At 45.1% G+C, this 23,851-nt stretch overlaps 1 protein-coding gene across 1 annotated transcript in view; it reads right to left on the bottom strand.

Annotated features, from left to right (window-relative positions):
- The window catches only part of LOC142572607 (lysosomal aspartic protease-like), a 51,754-nt gene extending 28,478 nt beyond the window's left edge, over positions 1–23,276 (bottom strand). Inside the window, exon 1 of the mRNA XM_075681832.1 lies at positions 22,756–23,276. Within this exon, the coding sequence (XP_075537947.1) occupies positions 22,756–22,820 (65 nt within the window). The 5' untranslated portion in view covers positions 22,821–23,276. The remainder of the gene's footprint in view (positions 1–22,755) is intronic.
- Positions 23,277–23,851: the final 575 nt, after the last annotated feature.

The raw sequence follows: 23,851 nt of genomic DNA on the forward strand, positions 1-23,851 counted from the left end.
GCACGAGGCTCATACCGGTCCCTTACTGTTCTGAATTTAGGTCACGTCGCCCAATGTAGGGTTGGAAACCAGAAGCCTCTCTTCACGTTAACTTCTCGGCCCTTTTCTCTATTGATGTATATATATATCAATGATTTACCCAAGTGTCCTCACTATTCATATAGTGTATCCTACGTTCAGGTCGTACTACTATTTCAAAGAGAATTACCTGGTATTCCTGAAATAACTCTCAATGGTCACCTCATTATGGCTTTCGACTGAGTGGAATTTCTCGGTATTAAATTAGATTGTCACTTAATGTTTCTTGATCACATTGCTTGCGTAAAACAACAACAACAAAAACAGGATTTCACATATGAGCACTAATCAAACCATGTGCATTTTTTTCCCCAAAGAGACATTATTATCGGCTTGATTTGCTTTCATAATCATAGTACCACTGGCACTGCTTCTTGGGCTAGTTTTTATTACTTTCACGTTCTGTTCTGTACATAAAAATAAAACACAGGTGATTGGCATTATTACTTACAGCGATTTTCCTTGAGGGATACATCTTGACTGCGTATGTACTGAATTCTTCCTGTTAATTATTTGCTCAACTATCCTCAAGGGATCTTAGTTGACAAATTACTAAGCGAACAATTTTCTTATAAATTCACAGGCTCTATATCTTGCTTATAAATCCCAATAGTACCAGTGTTTTATCTCATGGTCATTTTCATTTACATGTATTATTATTATTATTATTATTATTATTGGGTTTGAAGACATATATGCAGTACGCAGGAAAGGGAAAGCAAGGAACAGGCTGACAACTGACACCGGAAGGGGTATGTCACTTTAACTATGAAAAAATGACATCCTCTTTTGTTGCACGAGAACAGTTAGTCATTTATATGCGCCTAGATCATCCTCATCCTTATATCCGTTTAAACGTCACTTCTAAAGTTATTTCCTGTGGAAAAAAGTTTAGATGGTCTATTTCACTACTTCGCTGATATCATTACCTCTCTGAATTTGAGACCCTTGTCTTTATATCAGCTGTATCTGACGGGTCGCATCACGAATATAGTCACAAACTGAACCTGAACGTGAAAAGTACAAAGACCAAATACACATTCGCGTTTTCTAAAAACAAAACACTGTGAATATAAGTAGTTCAATCACGTGCGCATGCCGACAACATGAGCAATAATGCCAAATTTGCCTTTTGAGAGGAGGGCGCCATAAAGTGGTTTCTTCACTGTATTCAAGAGCGAACCTTTCATTTCCTAGCCACTTCCGAGCTTTGAGGGTTTTTCCCTCCTAGTAGACGACGAAGCGGTGGCGAGGCAGACAAAATGGCTTATGATAAACCTATCTGTACTAGGCCTACTGATGTGCCAGGAGACCGGCTTTGTTCTTTACGGAATTAGGCAATGAAGCAACAAGCGCCAGCTAAGTATCCCTATTGCAACAGATATACGCCTTCAAGAGCGAACGTCTTTTATTAAAGCGAAGCGTTCTTTTTGTTCCTCCACGGGGTCTAGCGTGTCTGCTCAGTCGGGTTATTGCCGAGTAAAGTGTACCGATTTCGGAGAGCTAATGGCGGAAACTCTATTCCGAGGTCGCGTGGCGGGCGCTTTTGTGGGATAGCGCGGGTAAGGCTGAGCATATAAAAACCGACGTTGTAATTGTGCCCGTGGCTTTTGCACTGATGTTCTAGGACCGAAGCGCATTCTCAAACTTAAGAAGAAGCGCCTCACCGTGCACGTGCATATTCACTATAAGTATACGTGGCGCAAGACGCGATGCAGAACGCCAAGTTACATGTATGCGCGTCACCGCGAAGCCAATTGACACATAACTTATGCGCTGGTAGGAGAACCTCGCGCGTAGTTGGAAATAAAATAAGATTGCACCAATTATGCGTGTTTTTTGCATAGCACTTAATTGGAACCTTTGAAATCGGACGTGGAGGAAAGGGTAGCAGACATCGTAAAACATGACGCGGTGCCCTAAGGGAGAGGCCATGCAGTACACAACACCAAACATAGGTGTATATTCAGGGGGGGGGGGCAAATGATGTCGTTCACTCCCCCCCCCCCACACACAAAAACACACTTTTGAAAACGGGCACTGGCACTTTCCGCTGCACGCTGGAAAATCCATTACAACTACAGCTGAAGCGAAATGTTCTTTCTTAGTAGAGTGACCACATAAGTAATGCTTTTCTTTACTACGCCTATCCATGCTTGGACAACGAAGGTTGCCTTTTGTGCTGTCTCGGGATTTCCCGCATCGAACGACGCGCGGGATTCGCCATCCATGCTCACGTTGCGGATACCACCTGGCGCTGGGCAGTTCCCGCCCTAACAAACCTTCAGCTTGCGTAGCTTGCATTATGCCCCAGTGACTATAAACTATTATTGTCAGCCGCGCCCAATGAATGATGTGCTCCACAGCCTGAAATCGTTGGATTATCAAGCTGGAACTATTTATTCCCTGACCGTTGCAGCGTTGCAGTCTCAGTATCTTATCACCATCAAAAATCTTATCAAACCTCTTACAGGTATAACCGTAAAATTTAACTGTGCAATCACGACTTATCGTAGATGTGCTCCTGAAGATGGCCATGGGCGGACTCGCAGAGCCATATCAATATCTACGGAACCGACTGGAATTTTTTTCTAAAGGCATGTGTCGCTTCTGACTGACGATTTCATTTTCAGGCTGTTTCTAGTTAAGAGCTACACTATTGCTTGTTTCGCAGCAGAAGCAAACACGGCAGATATTTCGTAATTTGAAGAAGATGACGCCACTTTTTGGGGATGTGTACCGAACATTTGCACTTCGAAGGTTGCTTATGTAAAGCAGTAACTGACTGGTCGCTTTATCCCAATTTTCATGCGTTATACATGGCATTAGCTTGTATTCCCCCGGTACCCTCGGTAAAGTATGCGGGGCACAGTGTTTATATTTATTCGATGTACGAATCAATGTTCCGAGAGACGAGCGGTTGATGTTTATTCTTTGTAGCTTCATTGCAGCCTTTGTAGAAAGTTTCTCATTGAAGCGTTACAGTGTGTCATGCTGCCGCTAATATAGATGTTTCCTTGGCTCCTAAAACAACGCACGATATACGGGCCTGAAATTCCGTGAAAATGGGAAAATTTTAAGCGCAAGTTGGTTGCGAAACTCACTTTCGTGCCTTAAAAGCAAGTGTCGCAGATAATTGCTAAACCCTCGTTTTTTCATGTATTTTCGTGAACTACTGTAGCGGCGCGACTATCGCCCCCACAGCAGGTGAAGGAGGAGATGGGCTCACGTGCAGGTCGCGTGAGAATTGTACGCACTAGCGCATTCGACCTGACCGACCGCGTGGTCGGCCGCTCCCGAGATCCCGCTGCACCGTGGCGACGGCGGCTATACTTGTTCGCGCCGCCTGCCACAATACCGTCAGTCACGATTTAGGATCGAGTGTCGACGAATGTGTGAAATTTACATAATTTTATCCCAAGGTGGGGGCTCGAGACTCCATACAGAGAGCTAGTCAAGGTGGGAGAATGACTCTGTGCATTTTATACTGGCCCATCTTAGTTACATAGCAGTTAAATATTCATTTATTGTACAGTCAGTCAGGCTACGTTTCCTCATTAAATATATTGAATCACCCGCTCTAATTACATGCACAAGGAAAGAAATAGTATTTCGCGATTGCTCCCGAAGCGCCCCACTTCAAAGGTCCCGTCAAAGAGGATAGTGCCTTCATGAAAGCGGTCGTGTGAAGCGATACATTTCACTCAGAAGTGAAATGGGTGTACTTTAAGAAAGCAGAATGTTCAATTTACTCAACGCTTAATATTCATTGTCTATTCCTTGCAACCACTGCACTGTAATGGCAAAAATAGGTCGCGTTCACAAACGTGCACGCCGTGAATGTAGGGGTTATTACGAGATTCGTAGTTTGTTTCCCCAGTGTCCTCGGTGAGCTAAACAAGACATCTTGTTTACATCTAGCGGAAATTGTGGGCATGGTATGGATAAGGTGTAGGCAATGTTCCCAAATGAGTGGGTTAAATGCACATTTTCCAGTAGAATACGTATGCAAGTGGTCCATAGCGTAATTAGTCTGTTTTACGAGCGGTGTAAGACTTAGACGGCTGCGCTGGTATAAATACAATTGGGGCAAAATTTTGCGAACATAAGGGGAGCAATACGCCAAGTTTGTGCGCCATGGTAAATACGTCTTGATCAAATACAGCGTTAAAAAAATGTAAGCAAGTGTTCGAAAGTATCACGCTACTACTATTAGCGAAGTTTCCTAATGTCCCAAGAAAACTCCGAGTTTCAGATATTTTATAATTTGAAGGAATAGGCAGCACATTAAGTGCAATGTGTTGCGTAGTTTTAACCTTTGTGGCGTATGTAGAAGCGTTGCGAAAAATTATTTAAGATTGATCTTTTTTCTTACTTTTTCACGTGTGATATATTAGTTTCGCCTGGTGTCCTAACTGAACTAGAGAATGCAGCTTCGTCATGTTTGGTGACTGTAGGGACAAGTTAATGGATGATGTGTAGGTGAAGTTCAAAATTGATGGGCAATTTGGGCGTTCGCAATAAATTACGTGTGCAGGCACTCCCGAATCTATGAGCATATCTATGGAGCGGGGAAGAACTGAGCCCGCTGCCCTGGCAGAACTATAAAAGCAGGTGAGACCAAATATAGCAAAAATTTGTGGTACACTATGAAAACTCTCTGTGCGAAGCTAAATACGGTTGGATCAAACACAGCCTTTGTAAAAAAATTCTTATTCAAGTGTTAGAGCATGTGCATGACCGCTAGCCATGCTTCCCAGTGTCCCGACATAGCTGCAGTTTACAACAGGTTTATATTTTGTGGAAAAGGGAAGGGAGACATGGTAGCTGCAATGTGCGGCAAAATTTTTACGTTTCTGGTCCGGTTAGAAGCGTTGCAAATATTGAAGGAGCTGTCGTTTTTCTTGCCTTATTTTCAGGCGTCATAACACGTTTCGTCATAACTTCAGCGATGTCCTCGGTGAAGTAAACAAGACATTTTGTTTAAATTTGGGGAAAATAAAGGGCGTGTTATGGACAATATGTAGGTAAACTTCAAATGTAGGGGACTAATTATGATATTTGTTGTAAATTACGCATGTAATCTATCCGCAGCTTTGTGAATGTGTTTTGCGAACAAAAAATTCATCCAGTTGCCTTGGAAGATCTATGAACTCAACATATATCAAATCTAGCGGAAATTGAGGGGGGGGCTGTTATAAAGCAATAAAGCATTGCATACCCACCTTAGCAGTTGTATTGGTGGTTCTTAACAGATTGGTTGGACATCCACTCTCGCAAGGCTGGGATGACGAGTCGATCTTTTTTTATGACCATTTCAAGTAATTTATGTTGATCGTACGTCGTTGCGCATGACCTTGACAATACTATTACCTAAACTAGCGATACATTTATGCTGTAGACTTAAACAGCAAGTATAATTCTAATGTTCTATAATGTGCATTTTTTATGTGCACTGTACTGCTGCTACTGGGCGGTATCCGGGACCACTCTGGTGCATTTATTGCCATTTGTCTCTCTATCATCTTGAGATTTTATACAGGCACGAGATATAAAAGCAAATTCAGATCATTTTTCGGGTCCCTACGGTTCACCACGTGGTCCCTGTCTGTGAAATATAAAGATGACTGACTGAAGCATTTCCAGGCCATATCACTTACTGTAATAGTAATTCGATATTTTATCTCTCTCTCTCTCTCTCTCTCTATATATATATATATATATATATGTATATATATATATGGACTGGAAATGCAACATTGATGCCTTTAGGTAGCATATGTGGGTTTATTGACCAGTTGCCTTCACCCACAAAGATCACGTTCTCGTGACGCCGGCGGCTTGAAGGACGTTCCACGTCCGCCGCCAAGGTCTGTAAGTGGCGGCGCTGGCTAACACTCCCAGGGTTCTAATAGGACGCATAAATACCCAAAAAAGTGGATGGGAAAACAGCGCCGCGGTAGCTCAATTGGTAGAGCATCGCACGCGAAATGCGAAGGTTGTGGGTTCGGTTCCCACCTGCGGCAAGTTGTTTTTTCATCCACTTTAATTACCATTAATTTATCGTTTCATTACTTCATTTATTAAGCACAAGTAATTTCCCCTATGTTGTCCTTGGTGTCAGTGTTTGTTGGCTTCCTATGATATGACTAATGAAAATCGGGCCCCTCGGTTAACCCCCTAAACGCAAGGGCCTTTTAAATTGCGCTTTAACAATCATAAATCTTACGCTAACACGTTCCCCAACCAGCCCATCTCAAAACACATACACTTCAATGTCAATTCATTTGATAAGCTGAAAGTCATATTGCGTGAATCTGGATTTCGTTCAATTTATGATAGAGAAAACCGTAAATCCTTTTTTATCTATAAGTTCGACACCGCCGCGTCTGCTTAGAATGAAAGTCTAGGAAAATTGATTTGCCTATCTTCATAGCCCGTCACATCTTCCCTCGATTCCATTCTTTTTAATAGGACGTCAGTATCTTTTATTTTTGTGCTTATCTTTTATGTTTATCTCTTCATTGTTTTTGTTTGGTAACATGGCACGAATTAGGTGACGGTTTCTGCTGTCACCTGACAATTCCTTTTCTAATTTCTTGCGCGTATCATCGCTTTGTATATTCGAATGATGTGTTTGCTAACGCCAACTTTATATATATATATATATATATATATATATATATATATATATATATATATATATATATATATATATATATATATATATATATATAAATACCGCGGTCGAGACGACGCTTTATTCCAAGAAGGAAAAATGGCGCCGATGCAAAAACGAACACGAACCGATGATTGATGATGACTTTGCACTGATGAAGATGAAGTCCGCATAAATGCTTACACTAATTTCCCCCGTGGACGGAAGCGGCCAGCCTGGCCGCACATTAGACAGTTGAACGGAGATGAAAGGGCTTCAGGTGAGAAACGTGCACGATCTCTGTTCCGCGGCAGCGTCGGCCGGTTGGGGCCTCAACAGGTGTAACGCGATAGTTCACCGGCGAGGTCTGCTCTATGACTTTGTAGGGGCCAATATATCGAGACTCAAGCTTCTCACATAAACCGGGTGTTTGTGCAGGTGTCCATAGGAACACATCGTCACCAGGGCGGTAGAAAACGGCGCGGTGAGAGGCATCGTACCAATGTTTGCGATTGTCTTGGCTGGCTGCAGTGTTCATACGGGCGCGAGGACGACATTGGGCAAGACGAGACACAAACTGGTCGCAAATGAATGGTGAAGCGTTGACGGGGCCAGAGAAGAAATAAACGTCGAATGATGAGGTTGGGTGGCTGCCGTATACTAAGAAAAACGGAGAGTATCCGGTGGTCCGTTGAACAGACGTATTGTACGCAAATCTTACAAATGGGAGAATCGCATCCCAGTTACGATGATCAGGTTGAATATACATGGATAGCATGTCGCACAGCGTGCGATGAAATCGCTCTGTTAGGCCGTCGGTTTGAGGGTGGTAACTAGACGTTGTCTTGTGCACGGTGTTGGATGCTTGCAGAACTTAAGAGTGCTTGAATAAAATGTCTTGCCTCGGTCGCTCAAAAGAACGTGAGGCGCCCCGTGACGTAAGTAGACAGCCTGCAAGAAGAAGGCTGCTACTTCTGAGGCAGCTCCTGAGCGTATTGAGGCTGTTTCAGCGTACCGGGTCAAGTGGTCAACAGCAGTGACGATCCATCTGTTGCCGTCTGCAGTAGGTGGCAGTGGCCCGAAAAGGTCAATGCAAACGACAGAGAAGGGTTCTGCTGGACAAGGAAGTGATTGTAGCGTCCCGACCGGAGCAGTAGTAGGTCGCTTACGGTGTTGGCAAAGCGTGCACGAGGCAACATATCTAGCTATGCTCGTGGAAAGGCCTGGCCAATAGAATCGGCTGCGTATGCGCTCGTTTGTTCTGTGGTAACCCAAGTGGCCTGACGTAGGGTCATCGTGTGAGGCCTGCAGAACTGCAGCGCGAAGAGAGCGCGGTAGAACGGGAACCCATCGATGGCCTTCCGGGTGAAAATTGTACCGGTAGAGCACGTCGTCTTCAAACTTGAACAGTTTGAGCTGTTTCCGTAGCCTGGCATTGGGTGGAGATGAAACACCGCTAAGGCGATTGATGATACCATAACATTAGGAATCGGCGCCCTGGTGAGTGGAAAGCACTGAAGGGCGGTTTGATGGAGTCAAGGAAGAAATCGGTGTAATTGACGAAACGTCCTCCGTGCGGCCAATTGGACAAGGTGATGTGATGGGCTCCGATGATGGCGGTAATGGGCATCGTGAAAGAGCATCGGCATCTTGGTGCTTCCTTCGGACTTATATATGACATCGAAATCATATGCTTGTAATCGGAGTATATCCAGCGTCCAAGTTGCCCAGACAAGTTTTTGATCGTCGACAACCAACATAGCGCATGGTGGTCGGTCACAACCGTGAAATGTCGACCGTGGAGATATGGACGATATTTCGGAGGCGCTTTAAGATCCCTTCGACCTCAGTCCACTTCAAGATCTCTCCTGGAGCAACGTTCGGGACGCCGCTTACGCCAAGAGGCCGCCATGTCGCAAGACCAGACCACAGCGTCCACCATCTCGGTTGAAGTGCCAGCTACCCCGCACCTCCACCACTTGAAGAACCATGGTCGAGACGACGCTTTATTTCAAGAAGGAAAAATGGCGCCGATGCAAAAACGAACACGAGCCGATGATTGATGATGACTTTGTACAGATGAAGATGAAGTCCGCATAAATGCTTACAATATATATATATATATATATATATATATATATATATATATATATATATATATATATATATATATATATATATATATATATATATATATATATATATATATATATATATATATATATATATATATATATATACACATATATATATATATGCAGTTTATATACCTCTGCATATCAACCGTATCAATATATATTTACATGAAAAACGAAGAAAATGGGTGAAGAAAATGCGTGTCAATCGTTCTGAAGAACAGCTGATGCATGTATAACATATCGCATTTGCAAACACATCGTTTCAAGATACAAAGCGATCGATGTTACGAACAAAAATGAAGTTCGAAAGGGAATTGTCAGGTGACAGCAGAAAACGCCACCAAATACGCGCTATGTTAGCAAACAAAAACAGATCAAGTGTATCAGAACCAGGCACTCTTCCACCGTAATTTGTCCACTAGCGAGATGAATGCACCAGATACTCTGTCCTCTCGCAACGACGTCGTCATTAAACCTGCTGACAAAGGTGGTGTCAGCAGGTTTGGGGCACGCTGATTGGCCCCAACTACGCCAATATATGGGTCAGCTAGAAAAACATTTTTTTGCCAACCCGGGCGCTAAAACTATTTTATTACAAACGTTACATTGACGTTGAGTTTATGATTTGGTCGCATGGTGAACCGGAGCTGCTTTCCTCCATATCTGACTTTAACAATGCCCATCCACCCCGCCCGCCCTCCCCCGCATTTCACCCATATCACTTTCTCACACGTATTCTGCATCTACAATTTACTTACTTGATGGCAGCATTTCAGTGCAAAATGATAAACTGTCTACGGCCCTATACGAAAAGCCGATAGACTGATATGAATATTTGCACTTCGATAGTGTAAACGTTCAACATTGCAAGACTATCATTCCCTATCGTCAGGCCTTACGTGTCAAAGGAATCTGTTCTGAACAATCCGGGTTTCAAAAAAAAAAAAAATCGCGGAACCCTAAAAACGCTTCAGTCAAACAAAATTATCCATCACAACTAAGTGAAGACGCCATAAAACGCGCAGACGTGCATGATCGTAGGACGCTTCCGTCCTCTGCTAAGAAACCGACTCTCTCGCCCCAGATAAATCTTGTCCTAACCCATTGTCCGTCAGTCCAATGTGTTTTCGATATTCTGAAGAAGCACCAAAATATCCTACTGCAAAATGAACGTCTCAAGAACATCTTAGCTAAAACGCCTAAAGTAGTATGCCTTAAAGCTTAAAATTTATGAGAGATACTGTTATCGTCAACTAAGACTGACTGCCCTGACGCCATCGGAAGCCATCCTTGCCGAAAACCGCGATGTAAAATATGCCCCTACATGTGTACATCGCAGCGGGTGACTAGTATGGCTTCAAACTTTCGTTTAAGTATGAAAGGCGATTTCACGTGCGATACTAAAAACGTAATATATATGCTTGAATGTACGCTGTGCAAAAAAAAAGACTACCTTGGACAAACGCAAGGGCCTTTTAAATTGCGCTTTAACAATCATAAATCTTACGCTAACACGTTCCCCAACCAGCCCATCTCAAAACACATACACTTCGATGCCAATTCATTTGATAAGCTGAAAGTCATATTGCGTGAATCTGGATTTCGTTCAATTTATGATAGAGAAAACCGTAAATCCTTTTTTATCTATAAGTTCGACACCGCCGCGTCTGCTTAGAATGAAAGTCTAGGAAAATTGATTTGCCTATCTTCATAGCCCGTCACATCTTCCCTCGATTCCATTCTTTTTAATAGGACGTCAGTATCTTTTATTTTTGTGCTTATCTTTTATGTTTATCTCTTCATTGTTTTTGTTTGGTAACATGGCACGAATTAGGTGACGGTTTCTGCTGTCACCTGACAATTCCTTTTCTAATTTCTTGCGCGTATCATCGCTTTGTATATTCGAATGATGTGTTTGCTAACGCCAACTTTATATATATATATATATATATATATATATATATATATATATATATATATATATATATATATATATATATATATATATATATATATATATATATATATATATATATATATATATATATATATATAAAGTTGGCGTGCCCATATATATATATATATATATATATATATATATATATATATATATATATATATATACACACATAAGATGGCGGTAGCAAACACATCATTTGAATATACAAAGGGATGATACGCACAAGAAAGATATATATATAAACTCCCAACAAAATCGTGTGATTTGCAGAAAATAGAGTACCAATGACAGGAGATTAAGCAGGACAAGTTTCAGCGATATCTGCAGTGAATGCAGTGAATGAGTCTTTCCATGGCCTTGTGTGTAGTACATCGGGCTATTATGCCCGTAGAGTCTGGTTCAGATCCAACTATTGGACAAGCACTTTTAATGCGTAAGCATTTTTGGGCTACTTTCCTCGGAAATCTGTCCGTGCGTCCGTCCGTCCGTCCGTCCATCCGTCTGTAACGTGCGACAACATGCGCTCCGTAGGCATACGTGGGGCTCTAATGGGTATATATGAGAATGGGTATATAATGGGTGTATATTTATGGTTATGACTAATATATTGAGTGCTGAAGAGGTTATAGGATTAAATAATGATATTAAAAGACTAATCACATTAATTGTATACGATGAAATTACCCAAACGTAATGATGAATAACTTATGTTAATTAATAATAGGATGGCGAAAGCTAACGAAGATAATTTAGATTATATTAATTAGACTAATGAAATGTAAGAATGTTAATTAAATACACCTAATTAAGATTGGTTAAGAATACTTAAGATGAAGCCTAATCTTGATTAACATTAAATTGAATAAAGTCAATCAAGATTATTTTAGGGTAATTAAGAGGGCGTAAGTACAATAAACAATTAAGATCATTAACCTTGATTCATTTATTAGGTAATATTTATTAACAAAAATAAACCGAGCAAACGTGGCCGTCATGCGACCAGAAGCGTTCGGATACATTAAAGACGTGTGTTTGGAAATAATGAGCGACTGGAAATAACGCGTATACGCACTATCTGACAAGTCCCACTAGGTAGTTTATGCAGTGACCTTTTCTTATAGACAAGCCGCTGCTGCCATCGCCGCCACCTTCGTCATTGTTTTACCGAATAGCTCATAAGTCGACAGCACACATATAACGAGTTGCCTTATACCCATCGTCATCTGAAGATACCCTTAAAGATGTTCTCAATTCTTTGCATAATTACGCAATGAAACGACAAACTCCCGCTAAATATACATCTTCACTACAGCAAGTAAGCGCTTTCGAGCGCGTCATTCCTTTATGAAAGCGAACAGATTTCTTTGGCTCTTTCTCCGTTCTCGTGGTCGGGGGAGCATGCGGCCCCAATCGCATGCACATTTCTCCTCGGCCAACGCCAACATGACTCATTGAGGCGCATCGGTATCCTCTCGCGCAAACAGTAGCCGCCGCTCTGTCAACGATTCAGGCGCTATTCTGCGTGTCAAGACATTCTGAGTGCCATGAGACGCTCGTCTTCCTTCTGGCTTTGATCACCGTGACAGGCGCGCAAAATGTTGACAATTTATTAGAGAGTTTTAAAATAGGGGCCCCAAAAGTTTGGGATACCAAAGAGCGTTGCGGGTGTTAGGGTTGGGGCACGCAGGAGTAAAGCGATTTAGAATAGGGTTTGGCGTTTGAGAATAGCGTCTTGCGCTGACAGCGCCACTACGGCGTCCAAGAAGAACTATTAGAAATAGTTAAATATAATATATAACATTTGATGATAAGAAGAGGAATTTTGACTTTCGTGTTTTCGCGTTTAATTAAAATTTAGAGGTTATTCTATTAGCAGCATAGTTGCGCTTAGTTTTGAGTAACCAACTTTAAGTGCCTACACCAGCTAAGCTAAACCGCGTTATGCCTACGAGCCATAAAATCGCCGGTCGAATTCGGAATCAGCTGTGTCTAATCAATGAATCTTCATAACAGACGCTATAGTTGAGAGAAAGCGATAACCGCAGTCACTTCTCCTAGCTTGCGAACTTCACGCGTTACCACGAATCGAGCCCAGCTTGGTGCAGGCATGTACCTAAGGGGCACCCCCCTCCGAAATTAAGTAAAACCCCTTAAACTTTGTAAAGTAGTGCCACGCTTTCAAGAATGCGTCCTTCTCCTCGCGCGCTGAGGCCGAGGCCGACGCCGCGTCGCTATTGGCCTAATAGCATCACGTGGGCCCTCGCCCCGTGCATCAGCGCCATTTTTGCTCGAGAAGTGTCTACGGAGTGGCGAGGAGTGCATGTTGGTGCCGTTGCTACGCTCGAGCAGTGTAGGCGGCGCCATGGTCGAGGAGGGAGCGTGAAAGAGAGGAAAAACGAGGAGGAGTGAAGGCGGAGGAGGAGAGTGTCGCTATTTTGCGAAGTATAAGGGGCTGTAAAGTTAAGCGGCATAACCCCTCTCTTCCCGCTCCCGCTACCACTCCTCACATACATTCCCAAAGCGCCGCCAAATCAATGTTGAGACTTGACAGCTATTCGGCGGTCAACAATTTGCCGCCTTTTTCACTCCTTTTGGATGGCGGTAATTAATGACATCTCTTGGGCTGTGAAGGCCAGTTTTATCATTGATTCGGTGCCCGCGCGATTAATTAGAGATGCCTTTTCTCACCATCTGTTCAACGGTCAGACGCATCGCTGTTGCTTCGTTAGTTCAACCTTCTTTGTTATGACTGATCCAGGGAGCTGGAAAGGGATTCTGTTCGTGATCAGCTGGTCTATAGGCTCGTGGAACGAGTTGACGCCGGAGAAAACGCCAGTTGCGTTTAACTTTTCCTTTCGCTTCATTATTTTCTGGAGTGACGGCTCGCCGCGACGCTGACAGATCCTCGGAACCGTTTACCTGCGATATGGGTTAAATAAGGTGGAAATAAATAATGCGAAACAGCGTCCGTCATCAAACCCTGCAAGAACCATTAAACACATAAGCAATATGTCTGTCACCCGTTACCTCGTCTGGTTTTTACCTAATTGTACAGCATTTCTCGTGCAAAATTGGCAACTGGAAACAAGAGTCGCAAGTAGTTGAGAAATTAAGCTATCTACTAAGGGAGAGAGCCAAGGCAACAGCCAGACAGGAATGAAAAGCGAAAATTAACAAATTTAACCGTTGGTTACGAAAATATTTATGGATCATAATCTTTTTATTTAAAAAGAAAGTAGGGAAAACGCCGCCGGAAGTGGAGAACAATTCTGTGTGTTTTGAACGACGCTTCTACAGTTATCAGTCAAGCCACCTGAGGTATCCGCTGCTCTGCTGTGCTTATGTAGGTGTTTTTGTAACCTACCGTGGTGGGCGCAGTGCGTCTAGAATCGCAGCATCCTGCGCTCTACGCGGGTGTACGGGACTGGCGGCCACGCATCGTTACACAACTTTCTAAGTGACAATACGAGTCGGTTTTGGCACGTAACTTGGTGGAGCAGTAAACGAGGGCTGATTGTTTAGCAAGTATATATTTTCCTCCAACTCAAATTCTTCCAGAGCTAAATAAAAAAAACACTGCTATACTCGGATACAACCTAAATATGCCGTGAAGCCCCGCCCGCGCCCTCATAACCGCCAGCCACCATTCCTCCGCGAGTTTGCAAACAATTCGTACTTAAAGCTTTTCCTTTTACCCAAATAAGGCGGTGACCACAAAAAAAAATTATTAGCGCGTAATTTTGTACGTTTTCTCTCGCCTATTATAGTGGAATGGCGAAAGCCTATGTGGTATTGACCGAAGGTGGAAGTCAGACTCCAGCCGTCCCGAAGTAGAAGCCGTTTATTTAACATATAGAACCAATATATATAATGAAGAACAGAAGCGCCCCCTGGGGAATAAAGAACTGAAATTAATAACGAAACTGAATATAACATACTCCCTCCCTTACTTTTAGTGGTTAGTTGTTAGTAAGTATTGGTAAGGAAAACCCCAAAGCATGCATACTGTGCTTATTTACACATATTTACAACCCATGTACACAATGACAGACTGCCAACTAATTAGTCTGATAGTCTTGGAGCCAGGCCGGTGGCCGGCGCTCTCGGGTCGGCCGCGTTGGACGTCGCACTGGCGACGGGCTCGTTGACTGCTGCTGTGGTATGCCAGGAGACAGTGCCTGAGTCCTGGGAGAAGGAGGCTGTAGCACGGCAGGCTGCAGCACATCGGGAGACAGCAGCTGCGGCGTGGCAGGCTGTAGTGCCTCAGGAGACCGCGGCTGCGGCGTGGCAGGTTGCAGCGCATCAGGAAGCTGCGACGTGGCGGGCTGCAGCGCATCAGGAGACCGCGGCTGTGGCGTGGCAGGTGGGCCTGGTTCCCAGGTGCCCTTCTCCGAAACCCTGGAAAGCTTGGAGGCATTCCACGTACGGCCATCTCCAAGTCGGAAAGTGGCTGGTCCCCTCCTCTTGATCACCTGAGTTGGTGAAGAAAAGGCGCAGTCTCCCTTGAACCGAACGGACGTTTTTTTGATACGGGCAAAATCGCCTACGGCTATCTTAGTCTTCTTGGCGGCTCTCCTTTTGTCCGTGTAGTGCTTGCTGCTTTGCTGCTGACGCCTAACCCTTTGACGAAGTCGCGCCAACTCCTTGGCTGGGTCTTCAGCAAATGCTGGTGCTGAGAAACCCACGACATCCAGCCTGGTTCGGGGCATTCTACCATGCAGCAGGACTGCTGGGGCGACCCCGGTGGTGGCGTGCGGAGTACAGCGGTAAATGGCAAGGTATTCTGTGACAGCTTGCTGGAGTGGTCGTCTTTCGAGGAGTGAAACTTTAATGAAATTCTTCAATGTGCGATTAAAACGTTCTATTTACCCATTGGCTTGGGGGTAGTATACCGAACAATGTGAAAGACTGATGCCTCTGTTTTGCAGGAAAGTTATGAACTCACGCGACGTGAACTGAGATCCATTGTCACAAACAATCTCTTCCGGGTAGCCTTCACGGGCAAAAAAACTTGTTAAAAAGTCTTTCACGGTGCTCGTGGACACTTCGCTGCAAAAATACACCTCTGACCATTTAGAATGGTAGTCAACAAGCGTTACAGCAAATCTGCTGTTGTAAGCTGCATGCTCCAAAGGACCAACAATGTTTAGGCCAAGCTTTTGCCACGGTCGCTCAGGCCATTCAACAGGTTGCAACGGTGCTGGTGATGTTTTGGCGGACTTATCTGCCTCCAGGCAGATTTTGCAGTTTTTTACTGCTGTTTCAACTTTCTTATCCATTCGTGGCCACCAGAACCACTCACGCAGTCGCGCCTTCGTGCGCGTGATACCCGGATGTGTCTCGTGCGCGGTGCCGATGATCTGAGCCATGAGGGAGGACGGAACAACGAGGCGCTCTCCACGCAGAAGCAGGTTATCGACAAAAGAAAGTTCTTCCCGAATGGCGTAGAATGGGTTCGCCTAGCTCTTCTGGTATGGACTTCTTTGGCCGCCAGGAACTCGGCACGAATGACTTGATGGTTTCCAGGCAACTGTCGTCGATGGCGGCCTGCCTGAACTTCTCTTTAGTCACGCAGGATGGCTCAATGAACGAGACAATTTCTTCCTCCTTAGCAATCTCTGCCTCCGAGGTAGGTGCTGGCAGCCGAGAAAGGGCATCTGCTACAGTGTTTGTGGACCCCTTGTGGTATTCAACAGTGAAATTGTAGCAAAGCAGTCGTGCACTCCAGCGTGCAATGAGGAGTGGGCGTTTTCCATGTCCTTGTGGCGACAGCAAGGGCACCAGTGCCTGGTGGTCTGTTCGAATTGTGAAATGGCGACCCCACAGGTATGTGTGCCATCGCTCACACGCCCAAATGCACGCAAGAGCTTCTCGTTCCACGACTGAATATTTTCTCTCTGCAGGCGACAGTGTACGAGATGCGAAAGCGACTGTGCGGAGCTCGTGGCCACTTTGTTGCTGCAGGACTGTTCCCAGCCCACAGTCGGACGCGTCGGTCGACACAATGACTGGCAATGACGGATCGAACATCTGGAGGACTGTACTCGACGAAAGCATTTCCTTGACCCTCCGGAAACTGCTGTCTGCTTTGGCAGACCAGATGAATGGCTCATTTTTGCGAAGTAAGACTCTCATAGGCTCAACCACTTGTGCCAAATGTGGAACAAACTTGTAGTAGTATTCTACGAGGCCCAGGAACGAACGAAGGGTGGCCACATCAGTTGGCACTGGTGTGTTAACTATGGGGTCTACTTTCTCTGGAAGTGGCGAGATACCACGTGCAGTGACCTTGTGCCCTAGAAAGGCAAGCTCTGGAACGTCGAAAATGCATTTGTTGTTGAGTTTCAGACCTGCGTTTTTGATCTTTTGCAGCGCGGTCTTCAAGTTTGAAAGGTGTTCTTCTGCGGTCTTGCCAAAAATGATGACATCATCAATGTAGAACAACACGCCAGGGCAGCGGTCAAGGATTTTCGCCATCATCTTCTGAAATGCCGCTGGGGCAGAAACCAACCCAAAGCAAACTTTTAAAACGGAAAAGGCCATCATGAGTGATGAAAGCTGTCAGATCCCTGCTGTCAGGGTGCAAGAGAACCTGATGGTAAGCGGAAGCGAAGTCAAGCTTGGAGAAGTGTGTAGCGCCTACCAAAGCGTGAAGCAGCTCCTCTGTATGGGGCAATGGGAAACTGTCTGGAACAATAGCTTTGTTCGGCTCTCGAAGGTCTACGCATATCCTGATGCTACCATCTTTCTTGTTAACAACAACAATGGGGGACACCCATTCAGAAGCATCGGTCCGCTCGATGATGTCAAGGCTCAGCAACCTCTGAAGCTCATTTGATACTGGTGACCGGATGGAATACGGCAGACGGCGAAGCTTCGAAGTTACAGGCTGCACGCCTTGCCGTGTCTTGATACGATGCGTGAACCCCTTAGCAAGACCCAACACTGGACTGAAAAGTGAACTGAACTCATGTGCTAAGGCTGGCGGAAGAGCTTTGTTACGGGGCTGCGTGCTTGATGGTGTGGAAATCGAACAGGATAGCGGGTCAACAACAGTCGCCTGCGGAGCAATGGACGTGTATAAGCACTTGAGAGCAGAACCATCAATGCGAAGATCCAAGGCTTTAATGCCGTCAACGCCGATCAGACAAGTTCCTCGGTGAACAACATAAAAACGTAGCGATGCTGTGCGGCCTTTAAACCGAACTTCTGCCTGGAAACAACCTAGCACGGGAATCGGCCGTTGAGAGTAGTCAAACAGACTAACATGCGGAGCAGGCAGAGTGGAACGCTCTGAAAATATCGACTTAATTCTTGCTCCGCCAGGATTGAAACAGACGACCCTGAATCAACAAGGAATGTCAAAGTGACATTCGCGACTTGCACTTGAATATGAATTCCGCTACGCACGGAACGTTGCACAGTCAAAACTTTCTCAGCACTGCTGGATGACGAAACATCTTCATGAAATTCAACTTCAAGGACTCGGCCTTGCATTTGGGTTAGCTTGCGGTTGCACACCCTTTGAAAGTGTCCCTTGCGACCGCAAAACGAACAAGTCTTGCCATACGCTGGGCACTGCGGCGCTGACGGGATGTGGTCGCGCGAGCCACTTCGGAAACAATGTTGCGAGCCGGAGCGGCTACTTTGTTCTCGGTTCCGCTGAGGGGGGCGGTTCCACTGCGGCGCACGTGAGCCGACCGTGCTCCTCGTTAAATTCTGCTCTAAGGTGGCTGCCGGTTGTGAACTCCTTTTTTTCGAAGAATGCGACGATGGTTTTCGACGCTGCCGCAATGAAATTGCTTCGACCGAAGCAGAAAGCTCCTTTAGCTCTTCAGCCGCCTGCTCAAACTGAAGTGCAATTCGAACAGAATTCTCGAATGAAAGTGTGGAACCCTCGAGCAGTAACCGCTCACGTACGCGAGTGGAAGCTACGCCGGCAACGAATTGGTCCCGCAGAGCATCATCTTGCGAGGCAAACGAACAATGTGACGCTAGCTCCCGCAGAGCGGCAACAAAGTCATGAACGGACTCGCCTGTGCGTTGTCTGCTGCGGTGAAAGCGATGACGCTCGATGATAACGTTGCGCGACGTCGAAAACTGGTGCCGTAATGCGGCGAGTGCAGAGTCGTATTCGTCAGGAGGGGCCACGACAGACTTGTCATAGGCGCGTGCTGTGGCACTTGGCGCGGCCGGTGCTGCGGCGCTGGTCCCTGCATGTAGCGTCTGATAAATACGCTGGCCCTCCGCCCCCAAACGATGCAAAAGAATAGCCTTGCGTTGCTCCGGCTTGAATGCGGCGGCTCCGGATGCCAGCAAGTACACGTTGAACATCTGCTCGCACTGCTCCCATGGCAATGAGGGACGGCCGGGCGTCGGAAGGAAAAACGGTGGCGGAGCAAGCCCGGTGAAGCTCATGGTGGGCGGATACGGACGGCGCAGCGGGGCTGGGGGTACGTTCACGACATCTTCGTCGCCAATGTGGTACTGACCGAAGGTGGAAGTCAGACTCCAGCCGTCCCGAAGTAAAAGCCGTTTATTTAACATATAGAACCAATATATATAATGAAGAACAGAAGCGCCCCCTGGGGAATAAAGAACTGAAATGAATAACGAAACTGAATATAACACCTAACTTTTATGGAACTGAAATAAAATGCTTGCTTCTCTGCAACTATTTATTGTCAAGTTTCACTTCAGTTGGCAGTGAAGTTCCGTGAGTAAAACGGGTTCAACACTGAAATGAACTCTACCGTAGACTTTAGAAGGGTGAAATGCTCAGACTCCATACACTTTGCCCATGTCTGGTGCACACCTCATTGCTTCCTCCGATGAAAAGACTCTTCAAGAACAGTAGACGCTCTGGAGGTATCAAATGCGATTCCATTTTGAAAATGCCGCGTTACGACGATTTTGCGAGTGGCTGGCGGAGTAACGCAACCCCGCGCCGTTTGTGTGCCTTGATTGCCAACTGCTGTGCTTTTAAGTTGTATTCTACGAAAGTAATCTTTATTTTACTCTTTCGCTTGTTCACTTGTTCTTGGGAGTGTTCTTCCTGCGCTTCTTTCCTGCGCGAGTCCATTTTATGTGGTTCCTTGTTTGCCAAGTAAATGAGAGGTGTGTATCACAGACGTATCTGTGAGATACACCTTATTTAATAACTGAGGTTTTTTAGCGCACGAGAAGGGACGAAAGACAGTGGCGAGACGAGGACACAGCGCTAACTTCCAACAATGGTTTTATTCCACAAAGCGGTACACACATATATATAGGTAACACACACAACCGTACGCATGCGCATATGTACTGATTTCTAGTCAAATGAGACAGCAACGAGACATGTGTTATGGAAAGTTAAGATCTTATCAAAGATGAAAGAACGACGATGCATAGCCAAAAAATTTTTTGTAATTGCAAGATTAAAATGTAATCTCCATCAGGCCACCCTCTGTGTCACGTTTAAAAAAGCGAATTCTTTACTTGAAAGATCTATTGAAGGCGCGCTAACACAAGCGCTCCCTAAACTAGCAATCTTCGCCGCTTCAATAATCTCACGTGTTGTTTGCGCTGGGCTTCTTCCTATCACCGTGCACTGTTTATAAATGGGAGTGCACCCATGCTTTCTGTAGTGAAAAGCCAGATGCCCCACTCCTCCACTTCGCACATTATTTGCGTGTTCACGCAACCTGACATTTAGGCACCTTCCCGTTTGGCCGATGTATTTTTTGCCGCACGACAGGGGTAGTTCGTAAACGATATTGTTCTCGCAATGAAGGTAGCGTTCCTTGTGATTTGTCCGGCAACTGGGCTTCTCAGAACCACAGTAGCTGGCCTTGCACAAGTTGGACAGCTTGATTGGCGCTGAAAAGATGACGCTTAAATTTGCGTTACTGCCAATCTTCTTCAGTCTGTGCGAGATATCGTGGATGTACGGTATGATTGCGCGTTTCTGCTTCACTCTCGAATTTTTCGGTGAAGTAGACTCTTCATCCTGTCGTCCGCGTTTTGTGGTCTTAAGGAGAACTTCGGCCACAGCTGTGATGATGTGCTGCGGGAAACCGGCCTGTTTCAGGCGATCTACTTGCGCCATAAAACTGGATAAACACTTGTGAGGACACGAGCGGAGAAGAGCATTCATTAGGGTGGACTTTGCAATCCCCCTCTTAACCAACTTAGAGTGGCCTGATGTAAATGGCAGTAGCGGTTTTTTCGCCCTTGGTTCATATGCCCAGCACAGCTGGTGTCCCTCAAAAAACATTCTTAGATCGAGAAATCGCAAAGTACCATCCTGTGGCGTTTCATGCGTGACAGTGAGCGGTTGTAAACACTTGCTGAAAAGATCTAGCATTTGCGTGACATCAAGACAAACCTCCCCGCTAGGGCTTGGATCGAGAAGAACAAGGTAGTCGTCAACGTACCTATACACCTTTTTTACATTTGAGTTTTCTAATTTGGCATCCAGTATCCTGTTTACACGAGCAAGGTAAAGGTCACTTAATATTGGCGCAATACAGGAACCAATGCAAATCCCTTGTTTTTGAAGTTAAACACTTCCATCCCACTTCGAGAACGTCGAGCATAGATACATGGACAATAGTTCAAGAAAACCCTGTGTAGATATGCAGATGGTGTTTACAAACTTAACTTCATCGTAAGCATCAATAGCCTCTTGAACACATACTAATAACTCATCATGTGGCAGTGAATAATATAGATCTTTTACATCTATAGAGAAAGCTTTCAAATTGCTGCCTACATGCGTCTTCAGGTACCCTATTACTTCTTCTGAGTTTTTGGTCAGAAAAGGATCATTCACTGCAAGCAACTTCAACTTGCGTTGAAGGAAAAGCCCTACGGACTTTTGCCAAGTTCCCCCTTCCGACACTATAATACGCAGTGGCCATTCTGGCGAAGTGGAGTGGAATGTGCGAAGTGGAGGAGTGGGGCATCTGGCTTTTCACTGCAGAAAGCATGGGTGCACTCCCATTTATAAACAGTGCACGGTGATAGGAAGAAGCCCAGCGCAAACAACACGTGAGATTATTAAAGCGGCGAAGATTGCTAGTTTAGGGAGCGCTTGTGTTAGCGCGCCTTCAATAGATCTTTCAAGTAAAGAATTCGCTTTTTTAAACGTGACACAGAGGGTGGCCTGATGGAGATTACATTTTAATCTTGCAATTACAAAAATTTTTCTTGGCTATGCATGGTCGTTCTTTCATCTTTGATAAGATCTTAACTTTCCATAACACATGTCTCGTTGCTGTCTCATTTGACTAGAAATCAGTGCATATGCGCATGCGTACGGTTGTGTGTGTTACCTATATATATGTGTGTACCGATTTGTGGAATAAAACCATTGTTGGAAGTTAGCGCTGTGTCCTCGTCTCGCCGCTGTCTTTCGTCCCTTCTCGTGCGCTAAAAAACCTCAGTTATGGAATACCAACACGCCCTAACCTACGCTCTTTCACCTTATTTAATTTCTCTTTTGCGGGTTTACGCGTCTTTATGGCGAATGGTGGGCGCTATTCACATTTGTACTAGTAAATCTACCCCCGCCCCCCCGAAAGAGAATCCTGGGTACGTGCCTGGCTTGGTGCTAGGTTAGAGCCGTCGCTTCGATGGGTGCCGCTAGGTTTGTCGGCACAAATATTTTGGAGCAGGTTTTGGGGCAGGTTTTGGGGCTACCGCTAAATCAGTGAAATAGCATCTCGCGCATGCGCAGTAGCTTCGACGCTATTTCTTTGGAGCCCCAGATGTTTGGAGCCGCATTCTAAACCTCTCTATTATTTGTGTGAGAAACGTCCACTCGTCTGAAAATTCTTTGAGGTGTAAATAAAAATGCTGCAGATTTTTCATTTTACATATGGCTAACGAATGAAGTACACCGTTCTCTCGTAATTAGTAAAATCTGATTAACTTACGCAAACTGTGCACGTGAACCGACCATCAAAGTGAGAGTCAGGAGAAGCGTAGCCCAGAACGCCATGGTGAGGCCTCTCTTGCGGTGAAGTGCCAGGAGGAGCCGCCGTAACTGCTGGGAGCTAACGTCTTTCTGCTGTTATAGTGCATTTCTTATCGGCGTCTGCAACACAAGTGCAATACATCAACATTTCGGGAGGGTCGCAGAGGCGGCTGCACTCAAAACCTTTGATGCTTCTTTCTTGAATTTTTTGAAACCGTATCGGTTCTCAGCTTCACAGTTGTTCTCGCTTTACTTTCAAAGAAAACAACTTGCATTCGTCGTCGCAGTGTATATTAGACTTTCACGGCTTGTCTAAAGTGGCAAGAACGAATCTCAACTTTACGGATAAGACCAGCCATTTTTAGATCAGGGGTGCTATGCAGGATGCGTCGAGTTTGGCGAAACTCGGGACCTTCACGAGCTCTGGCGACACCCCAAGATGAAAGCACAAATGGTACCGAGACACAGTTTATCTTTCGACAAGCCTCCAGTTTCATTGGTTTATCTAGATTCACTTTGGGTGGCTATCATTCCTTGGGCGTTGCCTTCTGGGCGGTCGACAAACTGGGGCTCACGTGATCACATCGTCGGTGCATGGTTCTGCCTTCTTTCACTTGTTTGTCGTTCCACCGAGTGCATTACATGCACAAGCAAGTTATAAAACAAATGCATTTAGTACAATATTATTAGTTACTTTAACGTGGTTTAGAAGCATTTTAAAGCTTACAAGATGTACACTGAATGTGTATTGGACTAATTTGTAATTTAATACGCTTCGCATCATACCACGAGGGAACGCTGTGGTGGCGTCATCACATCAATTCACTAGGCGAGCATGGCGGCTTAAACATCGAAGAGGCCCAGTGTAAACAAACTCGTACAACGAGCTTGCAGTGCGCGACGTAGTGATCAGGCTCGGCGATGACCGCTATTGCTTGGATAGTTCTGTTCCTCCGTGAGCAAACTTTCCGTGCACCCCGTAAGACTGCCAATAGCTTCGGTGATTTTACAGATCGCAACGCGCACCTACTGTTCACGGCGCAACGCCGAAGAAA

This window comes from Dermacentor variabilis, chromosome 1 (assembly GCF_050947875.1).
Source record: "Dermacentor variabilis isolate Ectoservices chromosome 1, ASM5094787v1, whole genome shotgun sequence".
Taxonomy (NCBI): domain Eukaryota; kingdom Metazoa; phylum Arthropoda; class Arachnida; order Ixodida; family Ixodidae; genus Dermacentor; species Dermacentor variabilis.